The 24,797-nt window shown below is 40.9% G+C and overlaps 1 protein-coding gene across 5 annotated transcripts in view; it reads right to left on the bottom strand.

The window, feature by feature from the left end:
• Nucleotides 1-24,797, bottom strand: part of MYRFL (myelin regulatory factor like) — a 266,624-nt gene that overhangs the window by 189,564 nt on the left and 52,263 nt on the right. For 4 of the 5 annotated variants that reach the window (XM_073555517.1, XM_073555518.1, XM_073555519.1 and 1 more), the window contains exons 2-6: nt 21,335-21,425; nt 17,382-17,440; nt 12,050-12,287; nt 7,914-8,005; nt 2,887-3,037 (exon numbers count right to left, since the gene is read on the bottom strand). In XM_073555517.1, coding sequence (XP_073411618.1) covers nt 2,887-3,037; nt 7,914-8,005; nt 12,050-12,287; nt 17,382-17,440; nt 21,335-21,425 — 631 coding nt within the window. The remainder of the gene's footprint in view (nt 1-2,886; nt 3,038-7,913; nt 8,006-12,049; nt 12,288-17,381; nt 17,441-21,334; nt 21,426-24,797) is intronic. The other variant, XM_073555521.1, reaches the window with a different exon arrangement.

Below are 24,797 nucleotides of genomic sequence, written 5' to 3'. Positions count from 1 at the left end.
ACCAAAACAGAAGATTTCTCCCTCATATTAGGTATCGGCATACTCAGGAGAAATTGCACAACAAATTGTATTGTGCACTTTTCTCCTATTACTTATGAAAATGCAACATATGGGGCTAAAACATATTTGTGGGGAAAATTAGATTTTTTTTTATTTTCATGGCTCAACCTTATAAACTTCTGTAATTCACCTGAGGTTCAATGTGCTCACCACACATCTAGATCAGTTCTCTAAGGGGTCTAGTTTCCAAAATGGTGTCACTTCTGGGGGATTTTTACTGTTTATGCACATCAGAGGCTCTCCAAACATGACATGGCGCCTGACAATTTTTCCAGCAAATTTTGCATTCAAAAAGTCAAATGACGCTACTTCTGTTCCGAGCTCTGCCATGGTTTTATCACTCACATGGGGTATCGGCATGCTCAGGAGAAATTACACAACAAATTTTTGGGTCCATTTTTTCTTGTTACCCTTGTCAAGATAAAAAAAATTGGATCTGAAGTTAATTTTTTGTTAAACAAAATTTAAATGTTCATTTTTTCTTTCCACATTCCAAAAATTCCTGTGAAGCACCTGAAGGGTTAATAAACTTCTTGAATGTGGTTTTGAGCACCTTGAGGGGTTCAGTTTTTAGAATAGTGTCACTTTTTGGTATCTTCTATCATATAGACCCTTCAAAGTAATTTCGAATGTGATGCGGTCCCTAAAAACATGGTTTTGTAAATTTTGTTGGAGAAATGTAAAATCACTGGTCAACTTTTAACCCTTATAATTTCCTAACAAAAAAAATGTTGGTTCTAAAATTGTGCTGATGTAAAGTAGATATGTGGGAAATGTTACTTATTCACTATTTTGTGTGACATATCTCTCTGATTTAAGGGCATGAGAATTCAAAATTGGAAAATTGCAAAATTTTCAACATTTTTACCAAATTTCTGTTTTTTTCACAAATAAATGCAAGTCATACCGCATAAATTTTACCACTATCATGATGTACAATATGAAATGAAAAAAACAGTCTCACAATCACTGGGATTAGCTGAAGCATTCCAAAGTTATTACCTCATAAAGTGTCAGTGGTCAGAATTGTAAAAATTGGCATGGTTATTAATGTGCAAACCACAAGGGGGTTAACTAACCAAGAATTTGGCAATAAGATGACAAGTCCAGTTACCTTAAACCCACAAATTGAATAAAAATGCTGTGTGAAGTTTGATTGCACATTTCTCCTGCTGCAGCCATTGTAGGAGAAATGTTACAATACATGCAACCCATTCAAAGAAATGGATAATCACACAATGCACATGTGCCAGAATGATAATGTTAGGTGTCGGATTCCTGGCACTGCACAGCGGGAATCCAGAGCCAGACATCCTGCGGTCTCCCATTCTTCCTCAACCGCTCCGGGTGTTGCTCAGCAAACACAGCGAGCCAGGCTTGCTGCTCAGACTTGCTCTGACAACCTGGATGTTGCTGCCACCTCTGGTGCAGCAATGGCAGCGCAACCTGCTCTGCAGGGAACTGCTCCTGAGGCTAAGTCCTCATGCCGTGCTACTGGGCATGCCCGCAACTTGACCTCTCACTGGAGAGCAGGGGTCACATGCTCAGGTCCTGCATCGGATCTGATTGGTCCTTCCCAGGCTAATGGAAGGTCCCGGAAGCGCATCGCTATAAAAAGCCTGCAGGGCGGCTCGGCGATGCGCTAGTGTAGCATAATATTCTGTGTGTGTATGGTGATGGATGTATGGACTGGTGACTGACTCATTATGATCCCCTCCCTTGGTTAATACGAATGGTGACAGTGAGTTGGATAGTCAGTCTCAGTTTGTGGCAAGCTACACGCCACGTGCTCCACACCTACACTAGCTTCCCTTGCGTCCGTGTCTCGGCGCCGACGCCTGCGGCTTTACCTGCCGCTGCGCTGCACTAACCGCAGCTACTGGTGTTCGCGGCTGTGACGCCACACGCAGGCCTCTGTGACACTAACAGGGCCCGCATCTTTGTATTACTTTTCCCTCGCGACTCTGTGCCAGAACAGAGCCGCTCTTAGCGTTCGGGTGACGTTAACCCGAGCGCAGTACCGCACTTATTAGGTGCATCTGCCATTGTTCAGCAGCAGTCTTGTCACCTACCGCACGGTGGACCCCAGGCGGCGAACGCACCTTCTATTATTTTATATTTGGTGCGTTCCGCCGTCCATAACAGATAATCACTCTCCACTTTGGCTTTTGAAAATGGATGCCCAAAATACAGCCCTCACAAATACACTAAAAAGTATAAAATAAAGCTCATTAAAACCCACTAAATCAAATATTTCCTTTAGCTATCCACATAAGTACCCATACCTGCTAGTTGTACAGGCTGAAAGACAGCACATGATTGCCCACTAATGGATTCTCATAAATACAACCTAGCAAAAAAAAGTCAACAAACTGCAGGGTATCTCACTGCTACATCTCCTTTGCCTTTACATTATGCTGCTACACAAAAGCACTCACCTCTTTTGAGCTTACCCACAGGCACGCATTTACATTTATCTAACATTGTGTTGGCAGCGGATTAATCTCTGTGCAGTAAATATATACTGTATTTGTTCAGAAACAAAGATAATACAGCTTACAACTGGTATTCCTTATAGCTTAGGATGGTAGCATCTTGTCTGTCACCTTGCAAAGTGAAAGTAAAATGTTCTCCAGCTACACACGCAGTGAACAGGAACTTCTTGGTTCTTTTTTTTAACAATGCTTTACTGGCAATATAACACTATTGCTGGAGACAGAAACTCATGCACTATTAAATAGTAGGAAATACTAGTTGATGGCATGTATACAATAATAAACATTATTCCAACACATTGCAACCCTTTTTCTGTAATTGATATCTTACATTTGCTCAGAATGTGAATTATATAGACTACTCCAATATGAGGTCTGGTATGGCTTCCACGTTAGTGACTGATAACATTTGTCAATGGAAGATACTGTCTGCCCATCACTTTCATATCCGTGCATGTCCACCATGCAATCAGCAGGGGGTGCTATAATAAGAACAACATAGTCATCATTAGTATAAAACAGCTGGATAAGGCATAGTACACAGTAGGATCCATTCTATAAAATGCAACCTAATACATAATTAATAATATGTTGTATATGAAATAAATGCTAGGCAAAGGAAGCTGAGGGCACCATTAATATACTGTGATCCCCATCTACACACCTAAACTAAACTGTGATAAAGAACGCAAGTGAATGTTAGAAACGTGTCTTGCTCTCTTGCCCTGTCTATGCAATCATTGTAATTTTTGTAACTTTTTAATGGACCTAAAATAAAGAAAGAACTATTTTACCAGATGATGGAACAACAAACTCTTTTTTTCCCTTGAATTTAATCTAATCAGTCCAAGAAGCATTTACTCATATAATCATAGAATCATAGAATTGTAGAGTTGGAAGGGACCTCCTGGGTCATCTGGTCCAACCCCCTGCTCAAAGCAGGATTCACTAAATCATCCCAGACAGATGTCTGTCCAGCCTCTGTTTGAAGACCTCTATTGAAGGAGAACTCACCACCTCTCCTGGCAGCCTGTTCCACTCATTGATCACTTTAACTGTCAAAAAGTTTTTTCTAATGATCTAAAGAAGCCATAAGATGCACACATATATGTATTAGGTGCCAAAATAAATTAATGATTAACTCATGAATAATATATAACTATACAGTTCTGTTTCTAATAGACCAAAGAGAAATTGTCTAGAAAAAATTCCAGGGTAAAGAAACAAATTACTATCAACCAAATAGGTAAAGTCGTGCAATGGTGGGACCAGTATGTGGCAGCCATTACATTAGGAGCAGGAACCATTCCTGCTTATCATGTATGTCTTTGTCTGTTCATGTTGTGTAAGTAAATATATTTTTGGGGAGTTATATATAACATTTAGTGATCCTGCCTGCTTAACACACTTCTTTTCTTGCATACATAAATGAAATAATATGGTCAAAATGACTGTTATTGTGAACAGTTAAGCAAGTTGAAGAAGAAATGATCTCTAAAAGGTCTAAAACTAAAGATGACACAATAAGGCAGACACAATAAAATATATTGTCATTTTTTACATTTTAAAAATTACAAAAAGGAACATGGGCCAGTGCAAAAATTTGGACACCCTTGGAGATTTGCGTGCTCAGATAACTTTGACCAAGGTTTCAGATTTTAATTAGCCTGTTAAGGTTATAGGTTATAGCATGTTCACTATCATTAGGAAAGGCCAGGTGATACTAATTTCCAAGCTTTATAAAAACCCAGCCTCCTCTACCTTGTGCCAAAAAACAGCAGCCATGGGCTCTTCTAAGTAGCTGGCTAGCACTCTGAAAATGAAAATGGTGAAGCCAACAAAGCAGGAGAAGGCTATAGGAAGATAGCAAAGCATTTTCAAGCTGCCCTTTCTTCAGTTCGAAATGTAATTAAGAAATTGCAGTTAACAGGAACAGTGGAGGACAAGATAAGGTCTGTAAGACCAAGCAAAATTTCAGTGAGAGCTGCCTGTAGGATTGCTAGAGAGACAAATCAGAACCCCTGCTAGAATGCAAAAGACATTCAAAAAGATTTAGCAGACTCTGGAAATTTGATACAGTTGTGGCCAAAAGTATTGATATCCCTGCAATTCTGTCAGATAATACTCAGTTTCTTCCTGAAAATGATTGCAAGCACAAATTCTTTGGTATTATTATCTTCATTTAATTTGTCTTAAATGAAAAAACACAAAATGAATTATCCTAAAGCCAAATTGGATATAATTCCACACCAAACATAAAAAGAGGGTGGACAAAAGTATTGGCACTGTTCGAAAAATCATGTGATGCTTCTCTAATTTGTGTAATTAAGAGCACCTGTAACTTACCTGTGGCACCTAACAGGTGTTGGCAATAACTAAATCACACCCGCAGCCAGTTGACATGGATTAAAGTTGACTCAACCTCTGTCCTGTGTCCTTGTGTGTACCATATTGAGCATGGAGAAAAGAAAGAAGACCAAAGCACTGTCTGAGGACTTGAGAAACCAAATTGAGAGGAAGCATGAGCAATCTCAAGGCTACAAGTTCATCTCCAAAGACCTGAATGTTCCTGTGTCTACCGTGCGCAGTGTCATCAAGAAGTTGAAAGCCCATGGCACTGTGGCAAACCTCCCTAGATGTGGACAGAAAAGAAAAATTGACAAGAGATTTCAACGCAAGATTGTGCGGATGTTGGATAAAGAACCTCGACTAACATCCAAACAAGTTCAAGCTGCCCTGCAGTCCGAGGGTACAACACTGTCAACCCGTACTATCCGTCAGCATCTGAATGAAAAGGGACTGTATGGTAGGAGACCCAGGAAGACCCCACTTCTTACCCCGAGACATAAAAAAGCCAGGCTGGAGTTTGCGAAAACTTACCGGAAAAAGCCTAAAACGTTTTGGAAGAATGTCCTCTGGTCAGATGAGACAAAAGTAGAGCTTTTTGGGCAAAGGCATCAACATAGAGTTTACAGGAGAAAAAAAAGAGGCATTCAAAGAAAAGAACACGGTCCCTAAAGTCAAACATGGCGGAGGTTCCCTGATGTTTTGGGGTTGCTTTGCTGCCTCTGGCACTAGACTGCTTGACTGTGTGCATGGCATTATGAAGTCTGAAGACTACCAACAAACTTTGCAGCATAATGTAGGGCCCAGTGTGAGAAAGCTGGGTCTCCCTCAGAGGTCATGGGTCTTCCAGCAGGACAATGACCCAAAACACACTTCAAAAAGCACTAGAAAATGGTTTGAGAGAAAGCACTGGAGACTTCTAAGGTGGCCAGCAATGAGTCCAGACCTGAATCCCATAGAACACCTGTGGAGAGATCTAAAAATGGCAGTTTGGAGAAGGCACCCTTCTAATATCAGGGACCTGGAGCAGTTTGCCAAAGAAGAATGGTCTAAAATTCCAGCAGAGCATTGTAAGAAACTCATTGATGGTTACCGGAAGCGGTTGGTCGCAGTTATTTTGACTAAAGGTTGTGCAACCAAGTATTAGGCTGAGGGTGGCAATACTTTTGTCTGGCCCATTTTTGGAGTTTTGTGTGAAATGATCAATGTTTTGCTTTTTGCTTCATTCTCTTTTGTGTTTTTTCATTTAAGACAAATTAAATGAAGATAATAATACCAAAGAATTTGTGTTTGCAATCATTTTCAGGAAGAAACTGAGTATTATCTGACAGAATTGCAGGGGTGTCAATACTTTTGGCCACAACTGTACATTGTTCTACTGTTCAGAGACACCTGCACAAATATGGCTTTCATGGAAGAGTCATCAGAAGAAAACCTCTACTGTGTCTTCACCATAAAATTCTGTGTCAGAAGTAAGCAAAAGAACATCTAAACAAGTCTGATGCATTTTGAAAATAAATCCTATGGACCAGTAAGGTTTGATCAGTAGACAACAATGATCAAAAGTATGTGTGGAGAAAAAAAATAATTTTTTTGTACAGAATTTCAGGAAAAAAACATCTCATCAACCATTAAGCATGGAGGTGGATCAATCATGCTTTGGGATTGAGACCCAGCCAAAAGGGATGGGGAACATTTCGTGGGTAAAGAATGGATTCAATGAAATTTCAACAAATTCTTGATGTAAAACTATCTGTAAAAAAAACTATGAATAACAAAGAAAGGCTCCTGAAGAAGTTACAAAGAAGAAACGTGCGTTGGGGCGACGGGGATGCTTTCTCCTATTTATTAATGTAAGTGTGATCTTAATGCTGTTTTTTCTTATACATGAGTAGGATGAATTGAAGCTTAGCTAGGCACAGAGAAAGGTGAATGTATATAAGTAGTCAGTAAAGCAGCTTCAGGTTGTTACCAGTCACTACAATATGTGTCCTGTTTGGATATTAGTTTAGCGTCCCTCTTCATTTTATTTTGTTTTTTAATCTTCATTAGCATTGTCCTTATATTTTAATGTATTCCTTTGTGAAGATAAATAAATAAAAATTATTTTTAGGGTTTATACTCGTTCTGTGTTACTTTTTAACCATATTTATGTAGTTCATATCTGTTAAAAAAGCTGAAGTTGAAAAGTGGATGGTTTCTACAAATGGATAATGATCCTAAACACATGTCCAAATCCACAATAGACTACCTCAAAAGACGAAAGCTGGAGGTTTTACAATGGCCCTCACAGTCCCCTGATCTGATCATCTTTGAAAATTTGTGGCTAGACCTCAAAATAGCAGAGCACGCAAGATGACCCAGGAATCTCACAGAACTGGAAGAATTTTCCAAATCCCTCAAACAAGAATTGAAAGACTCTTGTCTGGCTACAAAAAGCGTTGATAAGCTGTGATTCTTTCAAAAGAGGGTGATACTAGGTACTCACCATGCATGGCGCCCAAACTTTTTCATCCTCCCATTTTACTTTTTGAAATTCTTAAAATGTAAAAGATGAAAATATATATATTTTTTAAATTAAAATGCAAAGGAAATGTGCCATCTTTAGCTTTGGACCTTTTAGAGATTATATCATCTTCAACCTACTTAACTGATCACAATAACAGTAAGTTTGACCAAGGAGATATATGTATATATGTGTATATATATATAAATATATATACACACATACACAAACACAGTATATATATATATATATATATATATATATATATATATATATATATATACACATATACACACATACAGTATATTATTATTATTATTATTATTATGTGATAGGGCAGATTCATGAAAAAGGGAAATGCTACTCGGAATGGTCTGTGAGACCAAAGACCTGTCGAATGGATTCAATAAGAAGTTGTGAAAACAAGGAAGCAAGGCAAGATACAGTCTATAGAGTATCCAAGGGTTGTACACGACTGAATGAATAGTCAGAATTTATATAATTACTTTGTCTTGTGTCCATACTCCAGGTCTGTGACCAGTTCTCTCTTTCTTCCAAGTGTACATGCTTTCTCTTCTTAGATGAAGAAAATGAAGACCTTGATGGCAAAGTTACACTGATGTTAATTGTGAAAGTAGGACATTTACACCAGGTTAACAAGGCTATGTCTATAATCATAAGGGGGTCACATTCTGGTGTGTGGATCTACTCAAGCCCAGTTCATTTCGACCAAACTGACGAGAACTAATGTCGGTTTCCTCACACCACTCTAGGTCCATTTTTGTGGCTGTAAAACGAATGCTATTTTGCATATAAATGAGACTTAGCAAGAGATTGCAGATCTGCTATTCACACATTTTATGTTAGCAAACTTAACATACATATATGCTGCCATATGTAACCCAATATAGTTGGATTTGTAGGGCTGGTTCACAGACACTACATTATGTTCTGCCACTGCATTACTATTTTATGCACATATAAACAGCACTTTATTTAGATTTTACACTCTGCTTATCTATGATACTATATATTTTAAGACTGTCCAGTATACATATGTACTGTTTAAGGCCATATTCACACATAGCGAAAAACTTTGCATTTTCTCTGCCATTTTACCCACGTTTTCTGCAGTATTCCACATCATAATACACAATAATACACAGTAACAATCTTCTCTAATTAGTGCTTTTTTTAAGCATTTTTCCCCATATTTAACTTATTGTGAGTGCAGATTTGAGGCAACATTTTTATTGTGTTTTATTTTAGTACAGAAAAGCTACAATTCTGAGCTTAAAATCGCAACTGCATTTTTTACATGTGTTTTTTCAGGCTACCCAGAGAAACACTAAACACCTCACAGCTCAACATCATTTTCAGAGCACAGTGGCCATCTCCACTTTGCTTCGAAAGTCAATATATATATATATATATATATATATATATATATATATATATATATATATATATATATAATTGTTTTCATTGTGACCCTTTGATGAGGTCAAGGACTATTATGTTTAAAGAAAGTCAAATATAGCAGACTTTCCGCACACAAAAAAATGCAGCATTTACCCTACTTTGAGAACATGGCTAAAGAATTAGACTATATTGATAAATCTGCCACAGATTTCCATATTTCAGAGGATAGGTTTCGTTTATTTGTCTTAGCTGTTACTAACTGATAAAATATTTTTTGTGCTGTTTGAGCTTTATAGAAGTTGTCCATTACTTGGAGATCCGTTTCTCATACCTCTCGCTTGGCCCAGATAAAATAATAAATCTTAGGCTCACCTCCCATGCCAGCGCTGTTCCTGCAGTGTAGGCATTCGCTCTCCCCTGGGCCCCATACAGCAGTGAAGGCAGGAATGCCCTGATGGCGGCCGTGTGTAGATACTGACAGACCATGTGAGACTTAGGCCTCTTTCACACATCTATTTATTTCTGGTACCAGAAAACCCGGTACCAGAGATGTCCGTGTGTTCGTGAGTGTACTGCGTGTGAAACATGAGTGGCAACCGTGAGCCACCCGTGTGTCGCATCAGTACCACACGGACAGCCACCAGGGAAGAAGCGCTACAGTAAGCGCTGTTCCCGGCAATAGTTGCTGAAGCCGGCTCTCATCATTCTCCCCTGCTATGCCAACAAGCAAAGGAGAATAATGAGCGTTATATTAAAGTCCAAACAACAGCAGGTGGGGGCTGTGGAATACCCCGATCATCCACACCTACTGTCACTGTTATTAGCGGCAGCAGGTGTCAGATGATTGGGGTAAGAGTCCCAAAAGCCTCCACCTGCTGTCGTTCGGACTTTAATATAACGCTCATCATTCTCCTCTGCCCGCTGGCAAAGCAGGGGAGAATGATGAGAGCCGTCTTCATCACCTGCCGCCGGGGGAACAGTGCTTACTGTAGCACTTGTTCCCCAGTGCCGATGCGTGTCACATGGAGGACATCAATGTGTGTTCTCCGTGTGCGGGACGTTTTGCCGTCCGTGCTGACGGCAAAATTGGACATGTCAGCATGTTTTGCCCACGGACACACGGTCCATGGAAACACACTGACATGTGCACAGACCCATTCATTTGAATGAGTCTACGTGATTATGTTTCTCCGGTATGTGTGAAAACTGTCACCTCATGTACTGGAGACACGGAAGTGTGAAAGAGGCCTTAGATGGCACATAGGTAGACTTCCTTTCACTAAGCATGGCTTATGAAGGTAATCGCTTTCACCAGAAAGTTTCAGGGTTATCATAGCAAAAGGGGTGAATACATGTGCATATGCCACTGCTAAGTTATGTGATACCATAAATTTAGTTTATGCCTATATTTTTCTCACTTCACCAACTTAGACTATGGTATTTAGTCCTGATACATCACACACAAATCGGATTACAAAAATATTTAAACAGAGGTTGTGATGTAACAAAATAGGTAAAAAGCCAAGGGGGTGAGTACTTTTGCAAGCCACTGTAGCCTGTGAGAAGAATTTGAAACCACAGCATACGTGATAACGTAACATCTTACAAGTGGTCGGTACTAGCCAGTCAGTTGCCTCAGTGGTCACGTGCCATATTATTGGCATCATTGCTCAGTGATAGGAGCCATGGTATCTGTAATATGGAACTTGAAAGCTGCAGCAGCCACGTATCTGCCGCTTGTAAATAAAGACCCAGGGGGAATGCTGGTCAGTAACTTCTACACTGGATTGCTACAGGAAAGAAGAGGTGATTGAACTTTATTTTGTTACTAGCTGAAGAGCCCGGCACTGCCCGGGCATAGTAACTAACTACGGTTAGTCATAACAAATTATAATAATTATATCTACATATGTAAAGCTGAGTGTATAGCCCCGCCCTCTCCACATAGCCACATTCACTATAATATCCCACATCATCCCGTCAGCCAGAGCTACCGGACTACTACCCCTAATATCCTACATCATCCCATCAGCCAGAGCCACTGGACTACTACCCCTAATATCTCACAGCATCTCATCAGCCAGAGCTACCAGACTACTACCCATAATATCCCACATCATCCCGTCAGCCAGAGCCACTGGACTACTACCCCTAATATCTCACATCATCCCATCAGCCAGAGCTACCAGACTACTACCCATAACATCCCACATCATCCCGTCAGCCAGAGCCACCGGACTACTACCCCTAATATCTCACATCATCCCGTCAGCCAGAGCTACCAGACTACTACCCATAATATCCCACATCATCCCGTCAGTCAGAGCCACTGGACTACTACCCCTAATATCTCACATCATCCCGTCAGCCAGAGCCACTGGACTACTACCCCTAATATCTCACATCATCCCGTCAGCCAGAGCTACCAGACTACTACCCCTAATATCCCACATCATCCCGTCAGCCAGAGCCACCGGACTACTACCCCTAATATCCCACATCATCCCGTCAGCCAGACCTACCGGATTACTACCCCTAATATCCCACATCATCCCGTCAGCCAGAGCCACCGGACTACTACAACTAATATCCCACATCGTCCCGTCAGAGCCACCGGACTACTACCCCTAATATCCCACATCTCCTGCAGTTAAATATTTAGTACAACATGAGAAGAAAAAAATGAGGTCAGTTGGAAATGGTTTAGTCATTTCCTCACAATCTAAAAGGAAATCTTTCTTTAGTTTTGATAGGAGTTTTATAAAAGAGAAATCTGCTCTAGGTTTGTAGATGGAGTGTTACTTGTGCCAATTACTTGCCTATCAATTTCTGCAGCTCTGTGGTAAAATGTGGCAAGCCAAAAACTTGCTAGAGGGCATTTTAAGGAAAACAATGAGGCCTATTACTACAGTGCCATCTAGTGGGAAAAAAACTAATCTGACTGTTTCCTGCATGTACACAATGAATGCTCTATAGGCAGACAATAAGCACAGAGCTATAAAACTGTGGTGTCCGGTCATGCAAAGTTTCAGTCATTTTAAAACAATTAAAATAAATGTAATTAGACAATGATTTAGCTCTATTTAAATAAAACAATTACACACATCTATCTGCACAATTTACATCACAGAATTAACTATATCCTAGATGAGATGTTTGGGATTCTGAGTCAGTACTGATCATCAAGCATAAGAATCACACTATAGTGGCTTAATGCTACCTGTTGCTGGGAGAGACGCTCTGCTGAATATATGGATAGTTATATTCCACGCAAGATGGTGAAGAAGATTCATTCCAAGCTAATCCTTGGCTGTTCGCTTTCATACAAGTGTTCTGTGAAGCGGGAAGGGAATGGACACCAGGGTTTGGTGATTGCTCCATGTATCTGCAGGATCCTGAAGAATTTGTGGAAATTGAGGGTTGTAGTCCATTAGGCCAGGAAGTAGGGTGGATTCGACCTGAAATAGAACAACATGCTGAGGAGATTTTGAGATCCTTATACCTCTGATGTCCATTTTTATTAAGGGGAACCTGTCATTAGAGACATGCTGCCAATCACAGGCAGTGAGAATCAATGCCTAGCTGCATCACAGGCAGAATCAGAACATGCCTGTACCCTAAGGTAATGTGCTACTACCCACCTACCTGCCTTTCTACATCATGAGCGGCATAACTTTCATATGAGACACCGGCATTTTTTGCCTATACTCTGGGCTTACCAACTACCCTGCACTTGCGGATAGTCTATACCTCTATTAACTAACTGCACTCCTTGCATACTTTTTGCACTGATTTATCTATGTATCATACCTTACTTTTATGATGCTGTTTTATGTACTCTGGCATTAATGTTTCAATTGATTATAATGGATGGTTCTCTAGAAATTTGGACGCCTAATAGGAGGTTATATATTTTTTAACCCCTTGTATGTCCACTCCCGTGTATGTTATATGAACTTTAGCAGATGTCTGCTTCATAGGCACTTTTTTCTACCATTTTTTGCACCTTACTGATAGGGTCAAGCTTGTATTGCCATAGTGTCTACACTTTTTTATCTTTGTGACCTTTATATTTCACCTAAATGTCTAATAAAATTTGTTACATTTTAGACAATGCTTCTTTTTCTTTTTTTGATGATTTTGATATTTTTGGAAGCAGTCTTCCCTAGGCATTCTTCATTAGAATTGTCATGGCTGCAGAATTTCAGCCAGGTATGTTTTTCTCTGAAACATTCTGACATTTCAGAGAGGACATGGACTAAAAAGGCTGCTGGGGGATAGTAGAGACCTGATTAGTATGGGGCAATTCCCAGCCAGTTTCTCCCTGCATTGCTCCAGGTGATTGACAGGTCTCTTATGTAGACACGTGAGAGAGACCTGTCAATCATCTGGAGTTGGCTAGGGAAAAACCACCTGGGGATTGCAATAGACAGGTTTCTACCTATAGTCTCCTGCTGGTTTTCTCTTTAATATTGCTGCATTTCAGATTAAAATAATACCTGTCATGTTTCAGGCAGGGGTTTGTTAACCTTCTCTGCCTCATTTTAGGTTCTGTGTGGCTATTTTAGTCTGCTGTGGCCTGAATGTCAGTGATCGTTCATGCTCCCAGGCTAGAGCAGCTGACCCCTTGATACCATGTTTTGTCCTCTGCCCATTTACTCTGTTCTCATGACTTCCTTTTCCTGCTACCCTGCTTTTCTTAGTGTTCGCTTCCTGTGTTTGGACCTCTTGGTATGTGACCCGTCTTGTCTTCTGACCAGGTTGACTGTCTCACGTCTCGGTTATCTCTACTCTCATCTGGCTCTGACTTCTGGCTTGTATTTGACCATGTGTATTGCTGTGACCTCTAGTACTTCTATTCCTGGCTGTTTATGACTCGGCTCGTCTGACTACTCTTTCGCCACCAGGTGGCGCTTGTGCTGCTGCTCAGTGGTGCTACGCTGTGTGCGCAACCTCTCTTCCCTCACCAACATCCCCTGGTGGAGGTTGCGCTATACTGCACTGCAGCAGCATTACAATACCTAGCTATATTTGCGCATCCAGGCTCTGATTCATGCTGGCCATAATCTAGTTAGTATGAATCTAATGACAGGTTCAGTATGATGGTCCCCACAGCCCCCCCCCACACACAAACAGTATGATGGCTTCCACAGTTCCTCACACACATTAGGATGTCCCACATAGCAGCCCACACACATTATAATGTCCCATATAGCAGCCCACACACATTATAATGTCCCACATAGCAGCCCACACACAGTATGATGGACCTCACATACAATATGATGCCTCCCTCAGGCATCCACACACAGTATGATGGTGCCCCCAGTACCCCACACACAGTTTGATGTCCCTTACAACCTTCCATACAGTGTGATGATTCTCATAACACCCCACATAGTATGACATCCCCCACACAACATGATGGCCTCCCACAGCCCACACACTATATGACAGTATGTTAGCTTCCATAGCTCCCCACACAGTATGATGACTTCCACAGCCCAAACAATATGTTCCTCACAGCCTCCCTATGATGAGGAATTAGATACCGTCAAAGCCAGACGAGGGGCCCAACCTTAAGGCCCTTTTACATTTAGCGATGCACCAGCGATCCAACCAGCGATCCGACCCGGTCAGGATCGCTGGTGCATCGCTAAATGATCGCTAGTGAGCTTTCATACAGAAAGATCTCACAGCGATGCAGCAGCGACGCAGCGCACGATACTTACCATTCACACACAGCGATCCTGCGTCCTCCTGCCTCCACGCGTCGCTGGACGTCACAGCAGGAAGTCTCAGCAGGAAGCGCCCGACGAGAAATGGAGCCGGACATTCTCGCGCGATCAGCGATGAGCAGCGGGGGAGCCGGTCGCTGGTAAGTATCACACATAGCGATATCGCTATAACGTCACAAAACCAGTGACGATTTAGCGATATTGCTAGCGATATTGCTTAGTGTAAAACCCCCTTTAACTCATAGAGGCCATGTGGTCTGCCACCATCAGCAGTACACCACTGTTCCTTTTAATAAGTAGAGAATTATCAAGATCGTAGCCCCGCTTTTGAAGTCAACAAGTGGCAATGATTTATACTAGCAGTAAGGTCCATAAAATAAGGTCATCCAGTAAAAAAGCATCACAAAAAACTATGTAGAGAATTGAACTCTGGTCCTGGTTATTTATTAACAAAATGAATTAGAGTTTGTTTTGTGTAAGTGTCTTATGTAATAGGTGCAAGATTGGCCATGTAATGTAGTAAACAATTCATGAAACAGAAGTCATAACGGGGTTCTGCCATCTCTCATAAATAAGGCCTAATTATTGCATAATAAATGTTCTGCAGTATACTTTCTATTTCATCTCCATATTAAATTCTCCAGTTACATTGTTAGTGAAACATTCTTTATTTGAAGACTGAAAATGATCATTTAATGTTTTTTTACTTTAAAAGTATTGGTCTAGGTATGGCGCAGGTTTCTGCTGCTTCTTTGAGTTCTTAGAGGGTCAGCGATTCTCAAACTGTGAGAGGCTGCTTTTACAAAAGTCATCAGCCTTTCTTTAACTACAGCAACTTTTGGTTTAGCAACATACTTGACTACTTCGGGGCTGATTTTAATGTTTTGAAAGAGTAAATGAATAAAAGTTTTCATTTTGAGTAAGTTTTTGATAATTGGTACCAAGACTGGACATCCACAGGGTTCCAGCAGATTCAGAAACCCTGGTACAGTATATATTGATTCATCATGACTAACTCTATGAACCCCATGGATTGTATGGAGCATAAGACTCTTAATGCAACTAACACTGTTCACATTCACTCACAACAAAAAGGACTTATTCAAAAAAGTGAAGAATAAAGACGAGCGAGCACTAAAATGCTCGGATGCTCGTCACTCGAACCAAGCAATTCCTAATACTCAAATGCTCATTTCGAGGAACGAGTATAATGGGAGACGATATGAAATTGGGACATTTTTCCTGCAGATCCTACAAAGCGGTCTGGGGGGCAGTGAAAATGTTGAAATGGATGGAAAAAGCACTGGATGGAAAGAGAACAGGATGGGGAAGACCCCTGGAAGCATCTCTGACTCCCATATCGCTGCTGAGAACAATGGTGTCACACTTTTACTCCACTTTAAGGACTGACAAAAAACATTCAAAATTGACAAGAAATTGTAGTTTACAGTAAAAAAAAAATGCTAAGAAACATTCTTTCCTGTATAATTACTTCTTTATAAGGCAACATTGTTAAAAGGAGTTTAAAAAAAATAAATAAACCAAAATTGAAATAAAAAAATGGAAATTTCAGTATAATTTATGAAGGAAGCAAGAACTGCTAAAAATGTGATGTAAGAGAGACTGAGAAGCACGCTGTATTAGAGATAAAGGAGGGCTTCATACACATTCTGTTCAAATTGTCATGTACTGGTTCTCCTAGACTCATAAATTACATGAACTAAGTGTAGTACCTCATTCAAGTATTGTGAGCAAAGTATAGTTCTGGTTCTCCTCCACTCACAAAAGTTCCTGCCAAAAAATACAAGCAGGGACATCCATACACCCTTGAAGGTAAACAACTGCATGACCTCATTTAAAAAAGTATACCTGTAGCAAGCCAATTTTGTTTTTTATTTTAAACCAGCGAAATGTCACACAAAGCATGTTCTACAGTATTTAAGACAATAGCCAATTTTTTATCACAAAAATATTTTGTGAACAGTACCAGGCCAAGCATTTTTTAACTCACCATAGTTTTACACAAAGCATGTGAAACTGTATGCATAAATCACTTAATCCATAAACATTTTTGGAAGCTTTTTTTTATACCAGCAAAATGTAACAAGAACTGTGTTACAGTGTATAGATGTATCCTTGAATTCATAAAAAGTTTTGAAAGATATTTTGTGAGGTTAATAATGCAGCGAAATGTAACAAGAACTGCATTACAGTGTATGGATGAATCGTTGAATCCATAAAAAGTTTTGGAAGTTTTTTAAATTGTTATATAACACCAAAATGTAACAGAACTGATGCTATACCATATGGATCAGTGATTGGATCAGTGATTGAATCAATAAAAAAAAATTTTTTAGTTTTATATAACACTGAAATGTAACAGAAATCACATAAAACTGTGTGGATGAGTGATTGAATCCAGGCAAATTTCTCACTGCTTTTTTGTAGTGTTAGTGTTATGTATACCACTGAAATGTATCCAAGAACACATAATACTATATGGATGAGCAATATAATACCAAAAAAGATTGACAAATTGTTTGGATGGTTATATAAAAACAAAATGTACTCAAAAATATGCAATACTCTATGGATAAGCAATATAATACCAAATAAATTTTGAACAATTTTTTGGAGGACTAGATACCACTGAAATTGTTGTTTATCAAAAATATATCACACAGCCCAATAAGTGTTACGTCACTGGAATCAAGGTCTCTACTCTTATATTATGGCATATAATTGTTGGCTTTGACTATTCTCCTTAGTAATTAGAATGTGAATGCTTCACTAGTAATATTAGATCTTACTTACCATTGATTTGTGGGGGTGAACATGGCTCTGATCCAGAATCAGGTGGGGAGTCTGGTAATCTGGTTTATAGTAGAGAATAAGATTATGATTGAATAACTCATTACACAAAATCTGCTAATTGGATCAGGTAGCTGCAACCGTAGAAAATAAACAAATAGTACATATATGTAGACTTGTTACTGCCTTTCCTTATTACATTACGCCATGTCCTGTACCCTACTAAATGATTTCTGGAATGTTTTCCAATATCTGATAGTTGCTCCAAAGTCACCTTCTGTGATTATGGGGTTTGTAATTCAGTTTTTCTAAACCTACTAAGAATGTTCTCCCATTACAATTACCTGCTGATCAGTGTGTGGGTTTTACATCAGATAACTGTCATTAACTTCAAAGTTCTCAGAAATATACATGAAAGATAGGATAAAAGCAATGTACATAGTTCAGAGCAATAAAATGTAAGAAAAGCCATAAAAGTACCTGGCTTTTCAGGAAAATATTTTTCTTACAATTTATGGGAAGAAACTCAAAATGGATCATTTTAGTTTCCTAAATGATCTATCTTATATTTATTCCTTCTCCACAAATAAGTGCCAACTGTATGATCGCTGGGTGGGGGGGGGTCTCATTGCTGGAAATAATGACGGTCATGTATGGGCACTATTGCTCCATTCATACAGAGACTCTTGAGACCTCTGTTCTTGGGATCGAGGGGGGTGGCCTAGTGATCAGATCCCAGCAACCATATATTTATTTCATACCCCCTACATAGATGATAATAAATGTATTTAGTGGGAAATCCCCATTAAAGTCTATGACTGGTATGATAACTTATACATGGTGCCTGAATGGTTTCTGAATTAGTTGCCCTCTTACCTTATCTATGAAACACAAAACTGTGCTGATAATAATGCAGGTTGCACTTTTTTTTTCATACAAAAACATATAAAGAAAAATTCTCAAAGTAGGGCTATTTAAGGTACTTCAGCATTTTAATGAATGCTTAAATGACACTAGTCATGGTAAATATTTGTCTCCCAGCAATCTCCATCAGTCTCATAGCCACTGAATGGAGCTGCAGAGTGTTATCACATTCGTTCTCCTCCAGAATGGGGACCTCAGAACTATGGTTTAGTGATCTTGGGGGTGCTAGCAATATCAGCTCCAATTACCATACACTCATGTTAAAGAATATTTCCCTTATTCCTTGTCCCAAGAACAAATATAAGGTGCACCGTGGCTTCTTTTCCTTGACACCTAAAGAAATTTGACATGCTGGATCTTTTGTTTCCATTTTAGATTATCAGCTAACACCTCTGTCCAAGGTCGGGGTCACACGGCTGTCGATTCTCTCATGCAAGAGAATCAGTCCGATTATGCTAATAACATTTGTCTCAAACTTTGCAATTCTCGCGTGAGAGAATCGTAACTTAATTTCTCCATCTTCTCTATTGTCTCTGTCTGTGGATGTCGGACTGCACTCGGATGACATCGGAGTGCAGTCTGATGTTTCACATGCACCCACAGACACATGATCTGATCGTCAGATGAACCCGCAGCATGCTGCTATTGTTCTCTCATGACGAGACCGGATGAGAAAAAAGTCACAGATCTGCACTGCCCCATAGTATAACGCTGGGCCAAATGCTATTGGATAAAACATCACGGAGCACTCAGCCGTGTTATACGCTCATGTGAGAGAGCTCTTACAGTGTCTTATTCTTCCATTCCCATTGACAAATCCTATAAATATGCTTGTCAATAATATTTTTATGAGTTTAGCCATCTTTAGAGCGCAGATCTACCCAAAGTGACTTATAAGGTATCTAAATCTAGTTGTAATTAGCAGTTCTAATTTTCCCCACAATTTAAATAGTTCAGATAAATCTGCTTTCTAGCTCATTGTAACAAAATAATCTTTTCTTCGAGGATATGTGTTTCCCTCCAAGAAAAACAGTGATTATTCCGATCAGACTTTGATCAGAGTAGCATCAGTTTTTCCTCGGGGAAAAAAAGGTTCTCCACCCTCTCTATTTGGCCTTTCTGTGAAAATCAGACCACACTTCGATGTCGTCTGAGTTCGATGTTTTTCAATGATTTTGATCTGACACTCGGATCAAAATTGCACGTCACCGACAAGTTCACAGTCCTATAGAATATCATGGGTATGAGTGCTGTTTGTGAAAACCACAGATAGCACTCACGGTAACGAGCACTAAGACAAAGAAAGGCAGTATATACAGCTCTGGCAAAAATTAAGAAACCACTGCAAAATTTTCAGTTTCTTTGATTTTTCTCTTTATGAGTATATTTTTGAGTAAAATGTGAATTCTTCTTTTATTCTATAAACTATTGACAACATGTCTTCAAATGTCCAAGCACCAAATTTTGTATTTATTTTCAGAAAATGAGAAATGGTCAAAATAACAAAAAACATGCAGCGCTTGCAGACCTCAAATAATGCTAAGAAAACAAGTTCATATTCATTTAGAAACAACAATACTAATGTTTTAACTCAGGAAGAGTTCAGAAATCAATATTTTGTGGAATAACCATGATTTTTAATCACAGCTTTCATGCGTCTTGGCATGCTTTCCACCAGTCTTTCACACTGCTTTTGGGTGACCTTATGACACTCCTGGTGCAAAAATTTAAGCTTTTCTTCTTTGTTTGATGGCTTGTGACTATCTATCTTGATCTTGATTACATTCCAGAGGTTTTCAATGGGATTCAGGTCTGGAGATTGGGCTGGCCATGACAGGGATTTGATGTGGTGATCCTTCATCCACACATTGATTAACCTAGCTGTGTGGCATTGTCCATTGTCCTGCTGGAAAAACCAGTCCTCAGAGTTGGGGAACATTGCCTGAGCAGAAGGAATCAAACTGTTTTTCCAGGATAACCTTGTATCTGGCTTGATTCATACGTCCTTCGCAAAGATTAACCTGCCCAATTTCAGCCTTGCTGAAGCATCCCCAGATCATCACCAATTCTCCACCAAATTTCACAGTAGGTGCAAGACACTGTGCCTTGTACGCCTCTCCAGGTCTTCGTCTAACCATTATACGACAAGGTGTTGGGCAAGGCTTAAATTTATACTCATCAGGGAAGATTACCTTACTCCAGTCCTCTATGGTCCAATCCTTATGGTCTTTGGCAAACTGCAACCTGGCTCTCATTTGCTTCTCATTAATGAAAGGCTTTTTTCTAGCTTTACATGACTTGAGCCCTGCCTCTAGGAGCCTGTTACGAACTGTTCTTGCCGTGCGCTTCACCCCAGCTGCCATTCCTTTTGTAGGTCACTTGATGTCATCCTGCGGTTGCTGAGTGACATTCAACTAAGATGACGGTCATCCCGGTCAGTGGAGAGTCGTTTTCACCCTCTGTTGGTCTGTAGCTTTCTTGTCCCCAATGTCTGCTGCTTTACCTAGTTGTAATGGACTGCCATCTTACAAATTTTAAGGCTGGACGCAACATAATGCTCACTGTATCCCTCTGCTAGTAAAACCAGAAGCGAGTACTTCTTTTCCTCACTCAAGACTTTTCGTTTCAACTCCTTTGGCATGGTTAAAAGTTATATTTTAATTCCTATTACTTTTGGGATATTACTAGCACTTGTTTTGCCATCCAGCTTGTCCTATTGCAAGAGGATTGTGAACACCACAGCAGGGTTTTTTATACTTTCCTTCATTAAATAAGATTTGGTTCAGGTGATCACCTTATCAGAAGCACATTAAGTAGAATGAGGTGTACACTGGTTGGAATTCAACTGACACTGGAATGGAATAGCTGTCAGACATGTAGAGAAGCTGATTTTTATAAACCTGTGCAGTGGTCTCTTAATTTTTGCCAGAGCTGTATATAAGTTTTACAATGGCTCCATGAACACAATAGAATACATACAGAAACACGAGTATATAGACTACACAGTGATAAGAAAACACATGATCACTTACAATGTTCCACATGCATAGTCACTGCTAATATATTCCTCCAACATGCTCGTATCCACCATAGGATTATCCAAGGCTCTGTGTACGTCCTGACCTACAAGATCAAAACTAAATGTTGTCAGGCAATATAAGCTGTATTTGTAAGAAAATACTGACAGTAGGAATACTGATCATTTACTTTATGTGCACCAAAAATGTAGGCAGCGCGGTAAAGGGAATCTGTCACCATGAAAATACCGCCCAATCTGCAATCACCATGTTAGCAGGGGGAGCGGCGCAAATTGATACATCTTTTTGTGAGAAAAACTCATGTAACCTGTGTATTAATTATTTAACCCTCTGCTCTGTAGTCATCTAATTTGCAACGGACATGTCTCCAGATGTTTTGCATGAACACATGATCTGCGTAAAAAACTCACATGTGAATAGCGCCATAGATTATAATGGGTACCAGTTGTATTTGTGAAAAATGAATACAACACGTACGCGCAATGAATGTCTGAATGAAGCCCAACTCGGGGGGACCATGAGCACTCGGAAATTTCACGCAGATGTGTGTATGCAGATTAACATAAACTTGATTGCTCTTTAGTAGAGTTGAGCGACTTTTGTTTTTTTAGGGTCGAGTTTCGTTTCGTGAAACCCGACTTTTCCAAAAGTCGGGTCGAGCAAGATCGGCCGATTATAGGGAAAAGTCGGGGTCGTCCCGAAACACGAAACCCAATGTAAGTCAATGGGGAATAAAAGTCGGCAGTGAGAGGAGGACAGGAAACACACCTACAGTGCCCATTTGAATGCCAAAAGCATCAATTCTTCTTACTTAAGCTTGTCAACCTTAATTAACTTCATAATACAAGTTACGCACTGAAAAATGGGGGTTATTTGGCTAAAGTTGTGGGGGGGTAGGGCTGGCTCCAGGTTTTCATGTGCCCTGGGCGAAAGAGCGCCCCTTTAACACATACCACAACTCATCATGCTCCGATACGGCAGAGAAATAGCGGTATAGTACAATGAAAAATACTTCACTTTTTACATCTCATGACGAGGCCCATCTATTTCTCCATACAGAATCATTGGTCCCATATAATGTTTGAAACAGTATATGATGAGCTCCACATAATGCTACAGTATATGTTGGTCCCCATGGATGAAGCTCCACTGTCTTATGGGACCAAATAATGCTCCAAACATAATGGGCCCCATTTCTAATGCTCTAGTGTATAATGGGCCCTGTAAATGCTGCTCCAGTGTCTGATGTCCACCTTTGGAATGTTCCAGTGTATGGTGGGCCCCATCTATCATTCTCCAGAGTATAGTGCTCCCCAAAAATTGCTGTCCCAACATTGAAAACAATCAAATAAGTCTCCTCGCTAGGGAATCCCTGTACTAGTCTTGACTCCTCGTCGTCCCCATCTTCCATCTCACTGCACAGTATTTCAACCTTGCAAGTGCTGTGATCCTGAGCAAGCAGGGGGGGCCCACTCGTTGGCGACGGCACTGGCACAGGGCCCCTGATAGTACAGTGGTGTGTCTGATGGCGGGTGGGCCGAACCTGCACTTTCATCTGCAGCTTCCTCTTTGTCACCGTGTAAGATGGAACTGTGTATGGGAAGGGTAACCTGAGTTTCATCAGGGTCAGATTCAGGCCGTGTAGCGTGCGAGGGGAATGTAGTGGTCTGGGTCAATGTACCAGCAGATTCATCGAGCAGTGGCTGGGCATCAGTGCACTTGTGTCGCCCCCAGGAGTACGGTCGCCACAGTGGCATTACCTTCCTCCTAGGGAGTGTGATGTCATGCTTGGGAGCAACGAAGGATCACTCTAGCAGGTTAACTGATTGGGCGGCGTTATTCCCACGAGTCATGACCCTCCAAACAGCGTTCATGAAGGCAAAGTGTTTGTTTTACGTGGGCAGTATGGTTGCAAAGCTGAACCTTAAAGGAATGTCCAGAAGGGCACCACCAGGAGTGGAGCCTACGGTTAAATTCGACTCCACCTGGGAAACCTCAACCATGCCAGCTACAGAAAAGGTGCACACATTGCAAGCTTAATTCCGTTAACGAACGAGACTCCGTCATGCCCCGCGGTCCGAGTCCGGCTTACTAGAGGGACACGTGAGGCTCTGGCACATGAGATTGGCCAATAACTGGTGTGTCATGCCCTTACATGTCCGTGGCTGCATGTGCGCTACACTGAAAAGGCCAGCGTTTGTCGCTTACAGGTGCAGATAACCCGCTGAACAACGTTAGTGATGGGGATCACTGATTACAATTATTACCCGCGAACGATGATTTCCCAGTAAGTGCAGGTCAACCGCAGTTCCGGAATTAGGCCTAACCGTCATTCCTGAAAAAATGAAAAACTTACGTGTGCAAACCACAGGTGCTGTAGCTTGCTTAACAGCTCGCCAGCCGTTCTCACGCCCAGTATGGATTACACATGATTGCACAAAGGTGAGAAAGGGTACCGTATCCCCGGATAACATGTATGGATAGCGTACACATTCAAAATATATGTCTATACATCAGGAGGCAGGCTCAGACGGTATTAGGCCCAGTATGGCTTGCACGTGATTGCACAAAGGTGAGAAAGGGTACCGTATCCCCGGATAACATGTATGGATAGCGTACACATTCAAAAGATATGTCTATACATCAGGAGGCAGGCTCAGATGGTGTTAGGCTCAGTATGGCTTGCACGTGATTGCACAAAGGTGAGAAAGGGTACCGTATCCCCGGATAACATGTATGGATAGCGTACACATTCAAAATATATGTCTATACATCAGGAGGCAGGCTCAGACGGTGTTAGGCCCAGTATGGATTGCACGTGATTGCACAAAGGTGAGAAAGGGTACCGTATCCCCGGATAACATGTATGGATAGCGTACACATTCAAAAGATATGTCTATACATCAGGAGGCAGGCTCAGACGGTGTCAGGCACAGTATGGATTTGACGGCCCAGACTACACAGCGGAGGAGCAGGGAGAGGTAAAGATTGCAAATGCTGGGGCCCTGCCCAAGCAAGGGGGGCCCACTCGTGGGCGTCGGTACTGGCACTGGGCCCCTCATAGTACGGCGGTGTGTCTGACGGCGGGTGTGCACCACCACCATCAGAGACACTTGATTGCACTATGAGGGACCCTGTGCCAGTGCCCGCGCCCAAGAGTCAGCCTACCCACCTGTCCAGGGCAACGGCACTCGCACGGTATCGTGCGCTAGGTGGTGACCCCAGCCATGGGGGGAGAGGCAGCACAGTTAGGGAGTTTTAGAAAGTGGCATATGTTGATGTTGGACATTCAGCTGATGCAAAAGGCAAAATAGGTCAAGTCCCAGGAAGAGGTGGACCAAAGCAAGCCATTTTTCTGTCACCCTATGTGTCATCAGGGGAAGGTGGGACAAAATCCTTGGAAACCCATGCATGGTTCATTTTAATGAAGGTTAGATCATCCACATTTTGGGTTGAC

The sequence above is a fragment of the Dendrobates tinctorius genome, unplaced genomic scaffold, assembly GCF_039654945.1.
Source record: "Dendrobates tinctorius isolate UK_male_01 unplaced genomic scaffold, ASM3965494v1 ptg000224l, whole genome shotgun sequence".
Taxonomy (NCBI): Eukaryota; Metazoa; Chordata; class Amphibia; order Anura; family Dendrobatidae; genus Dendrobates; species Dendrobates tinctorius.
The sequence above is the reverse complement of the archived record's forward strand: the minus strand, read 5'-3'. Positions and strand labels throughout refer to the sequence as shown.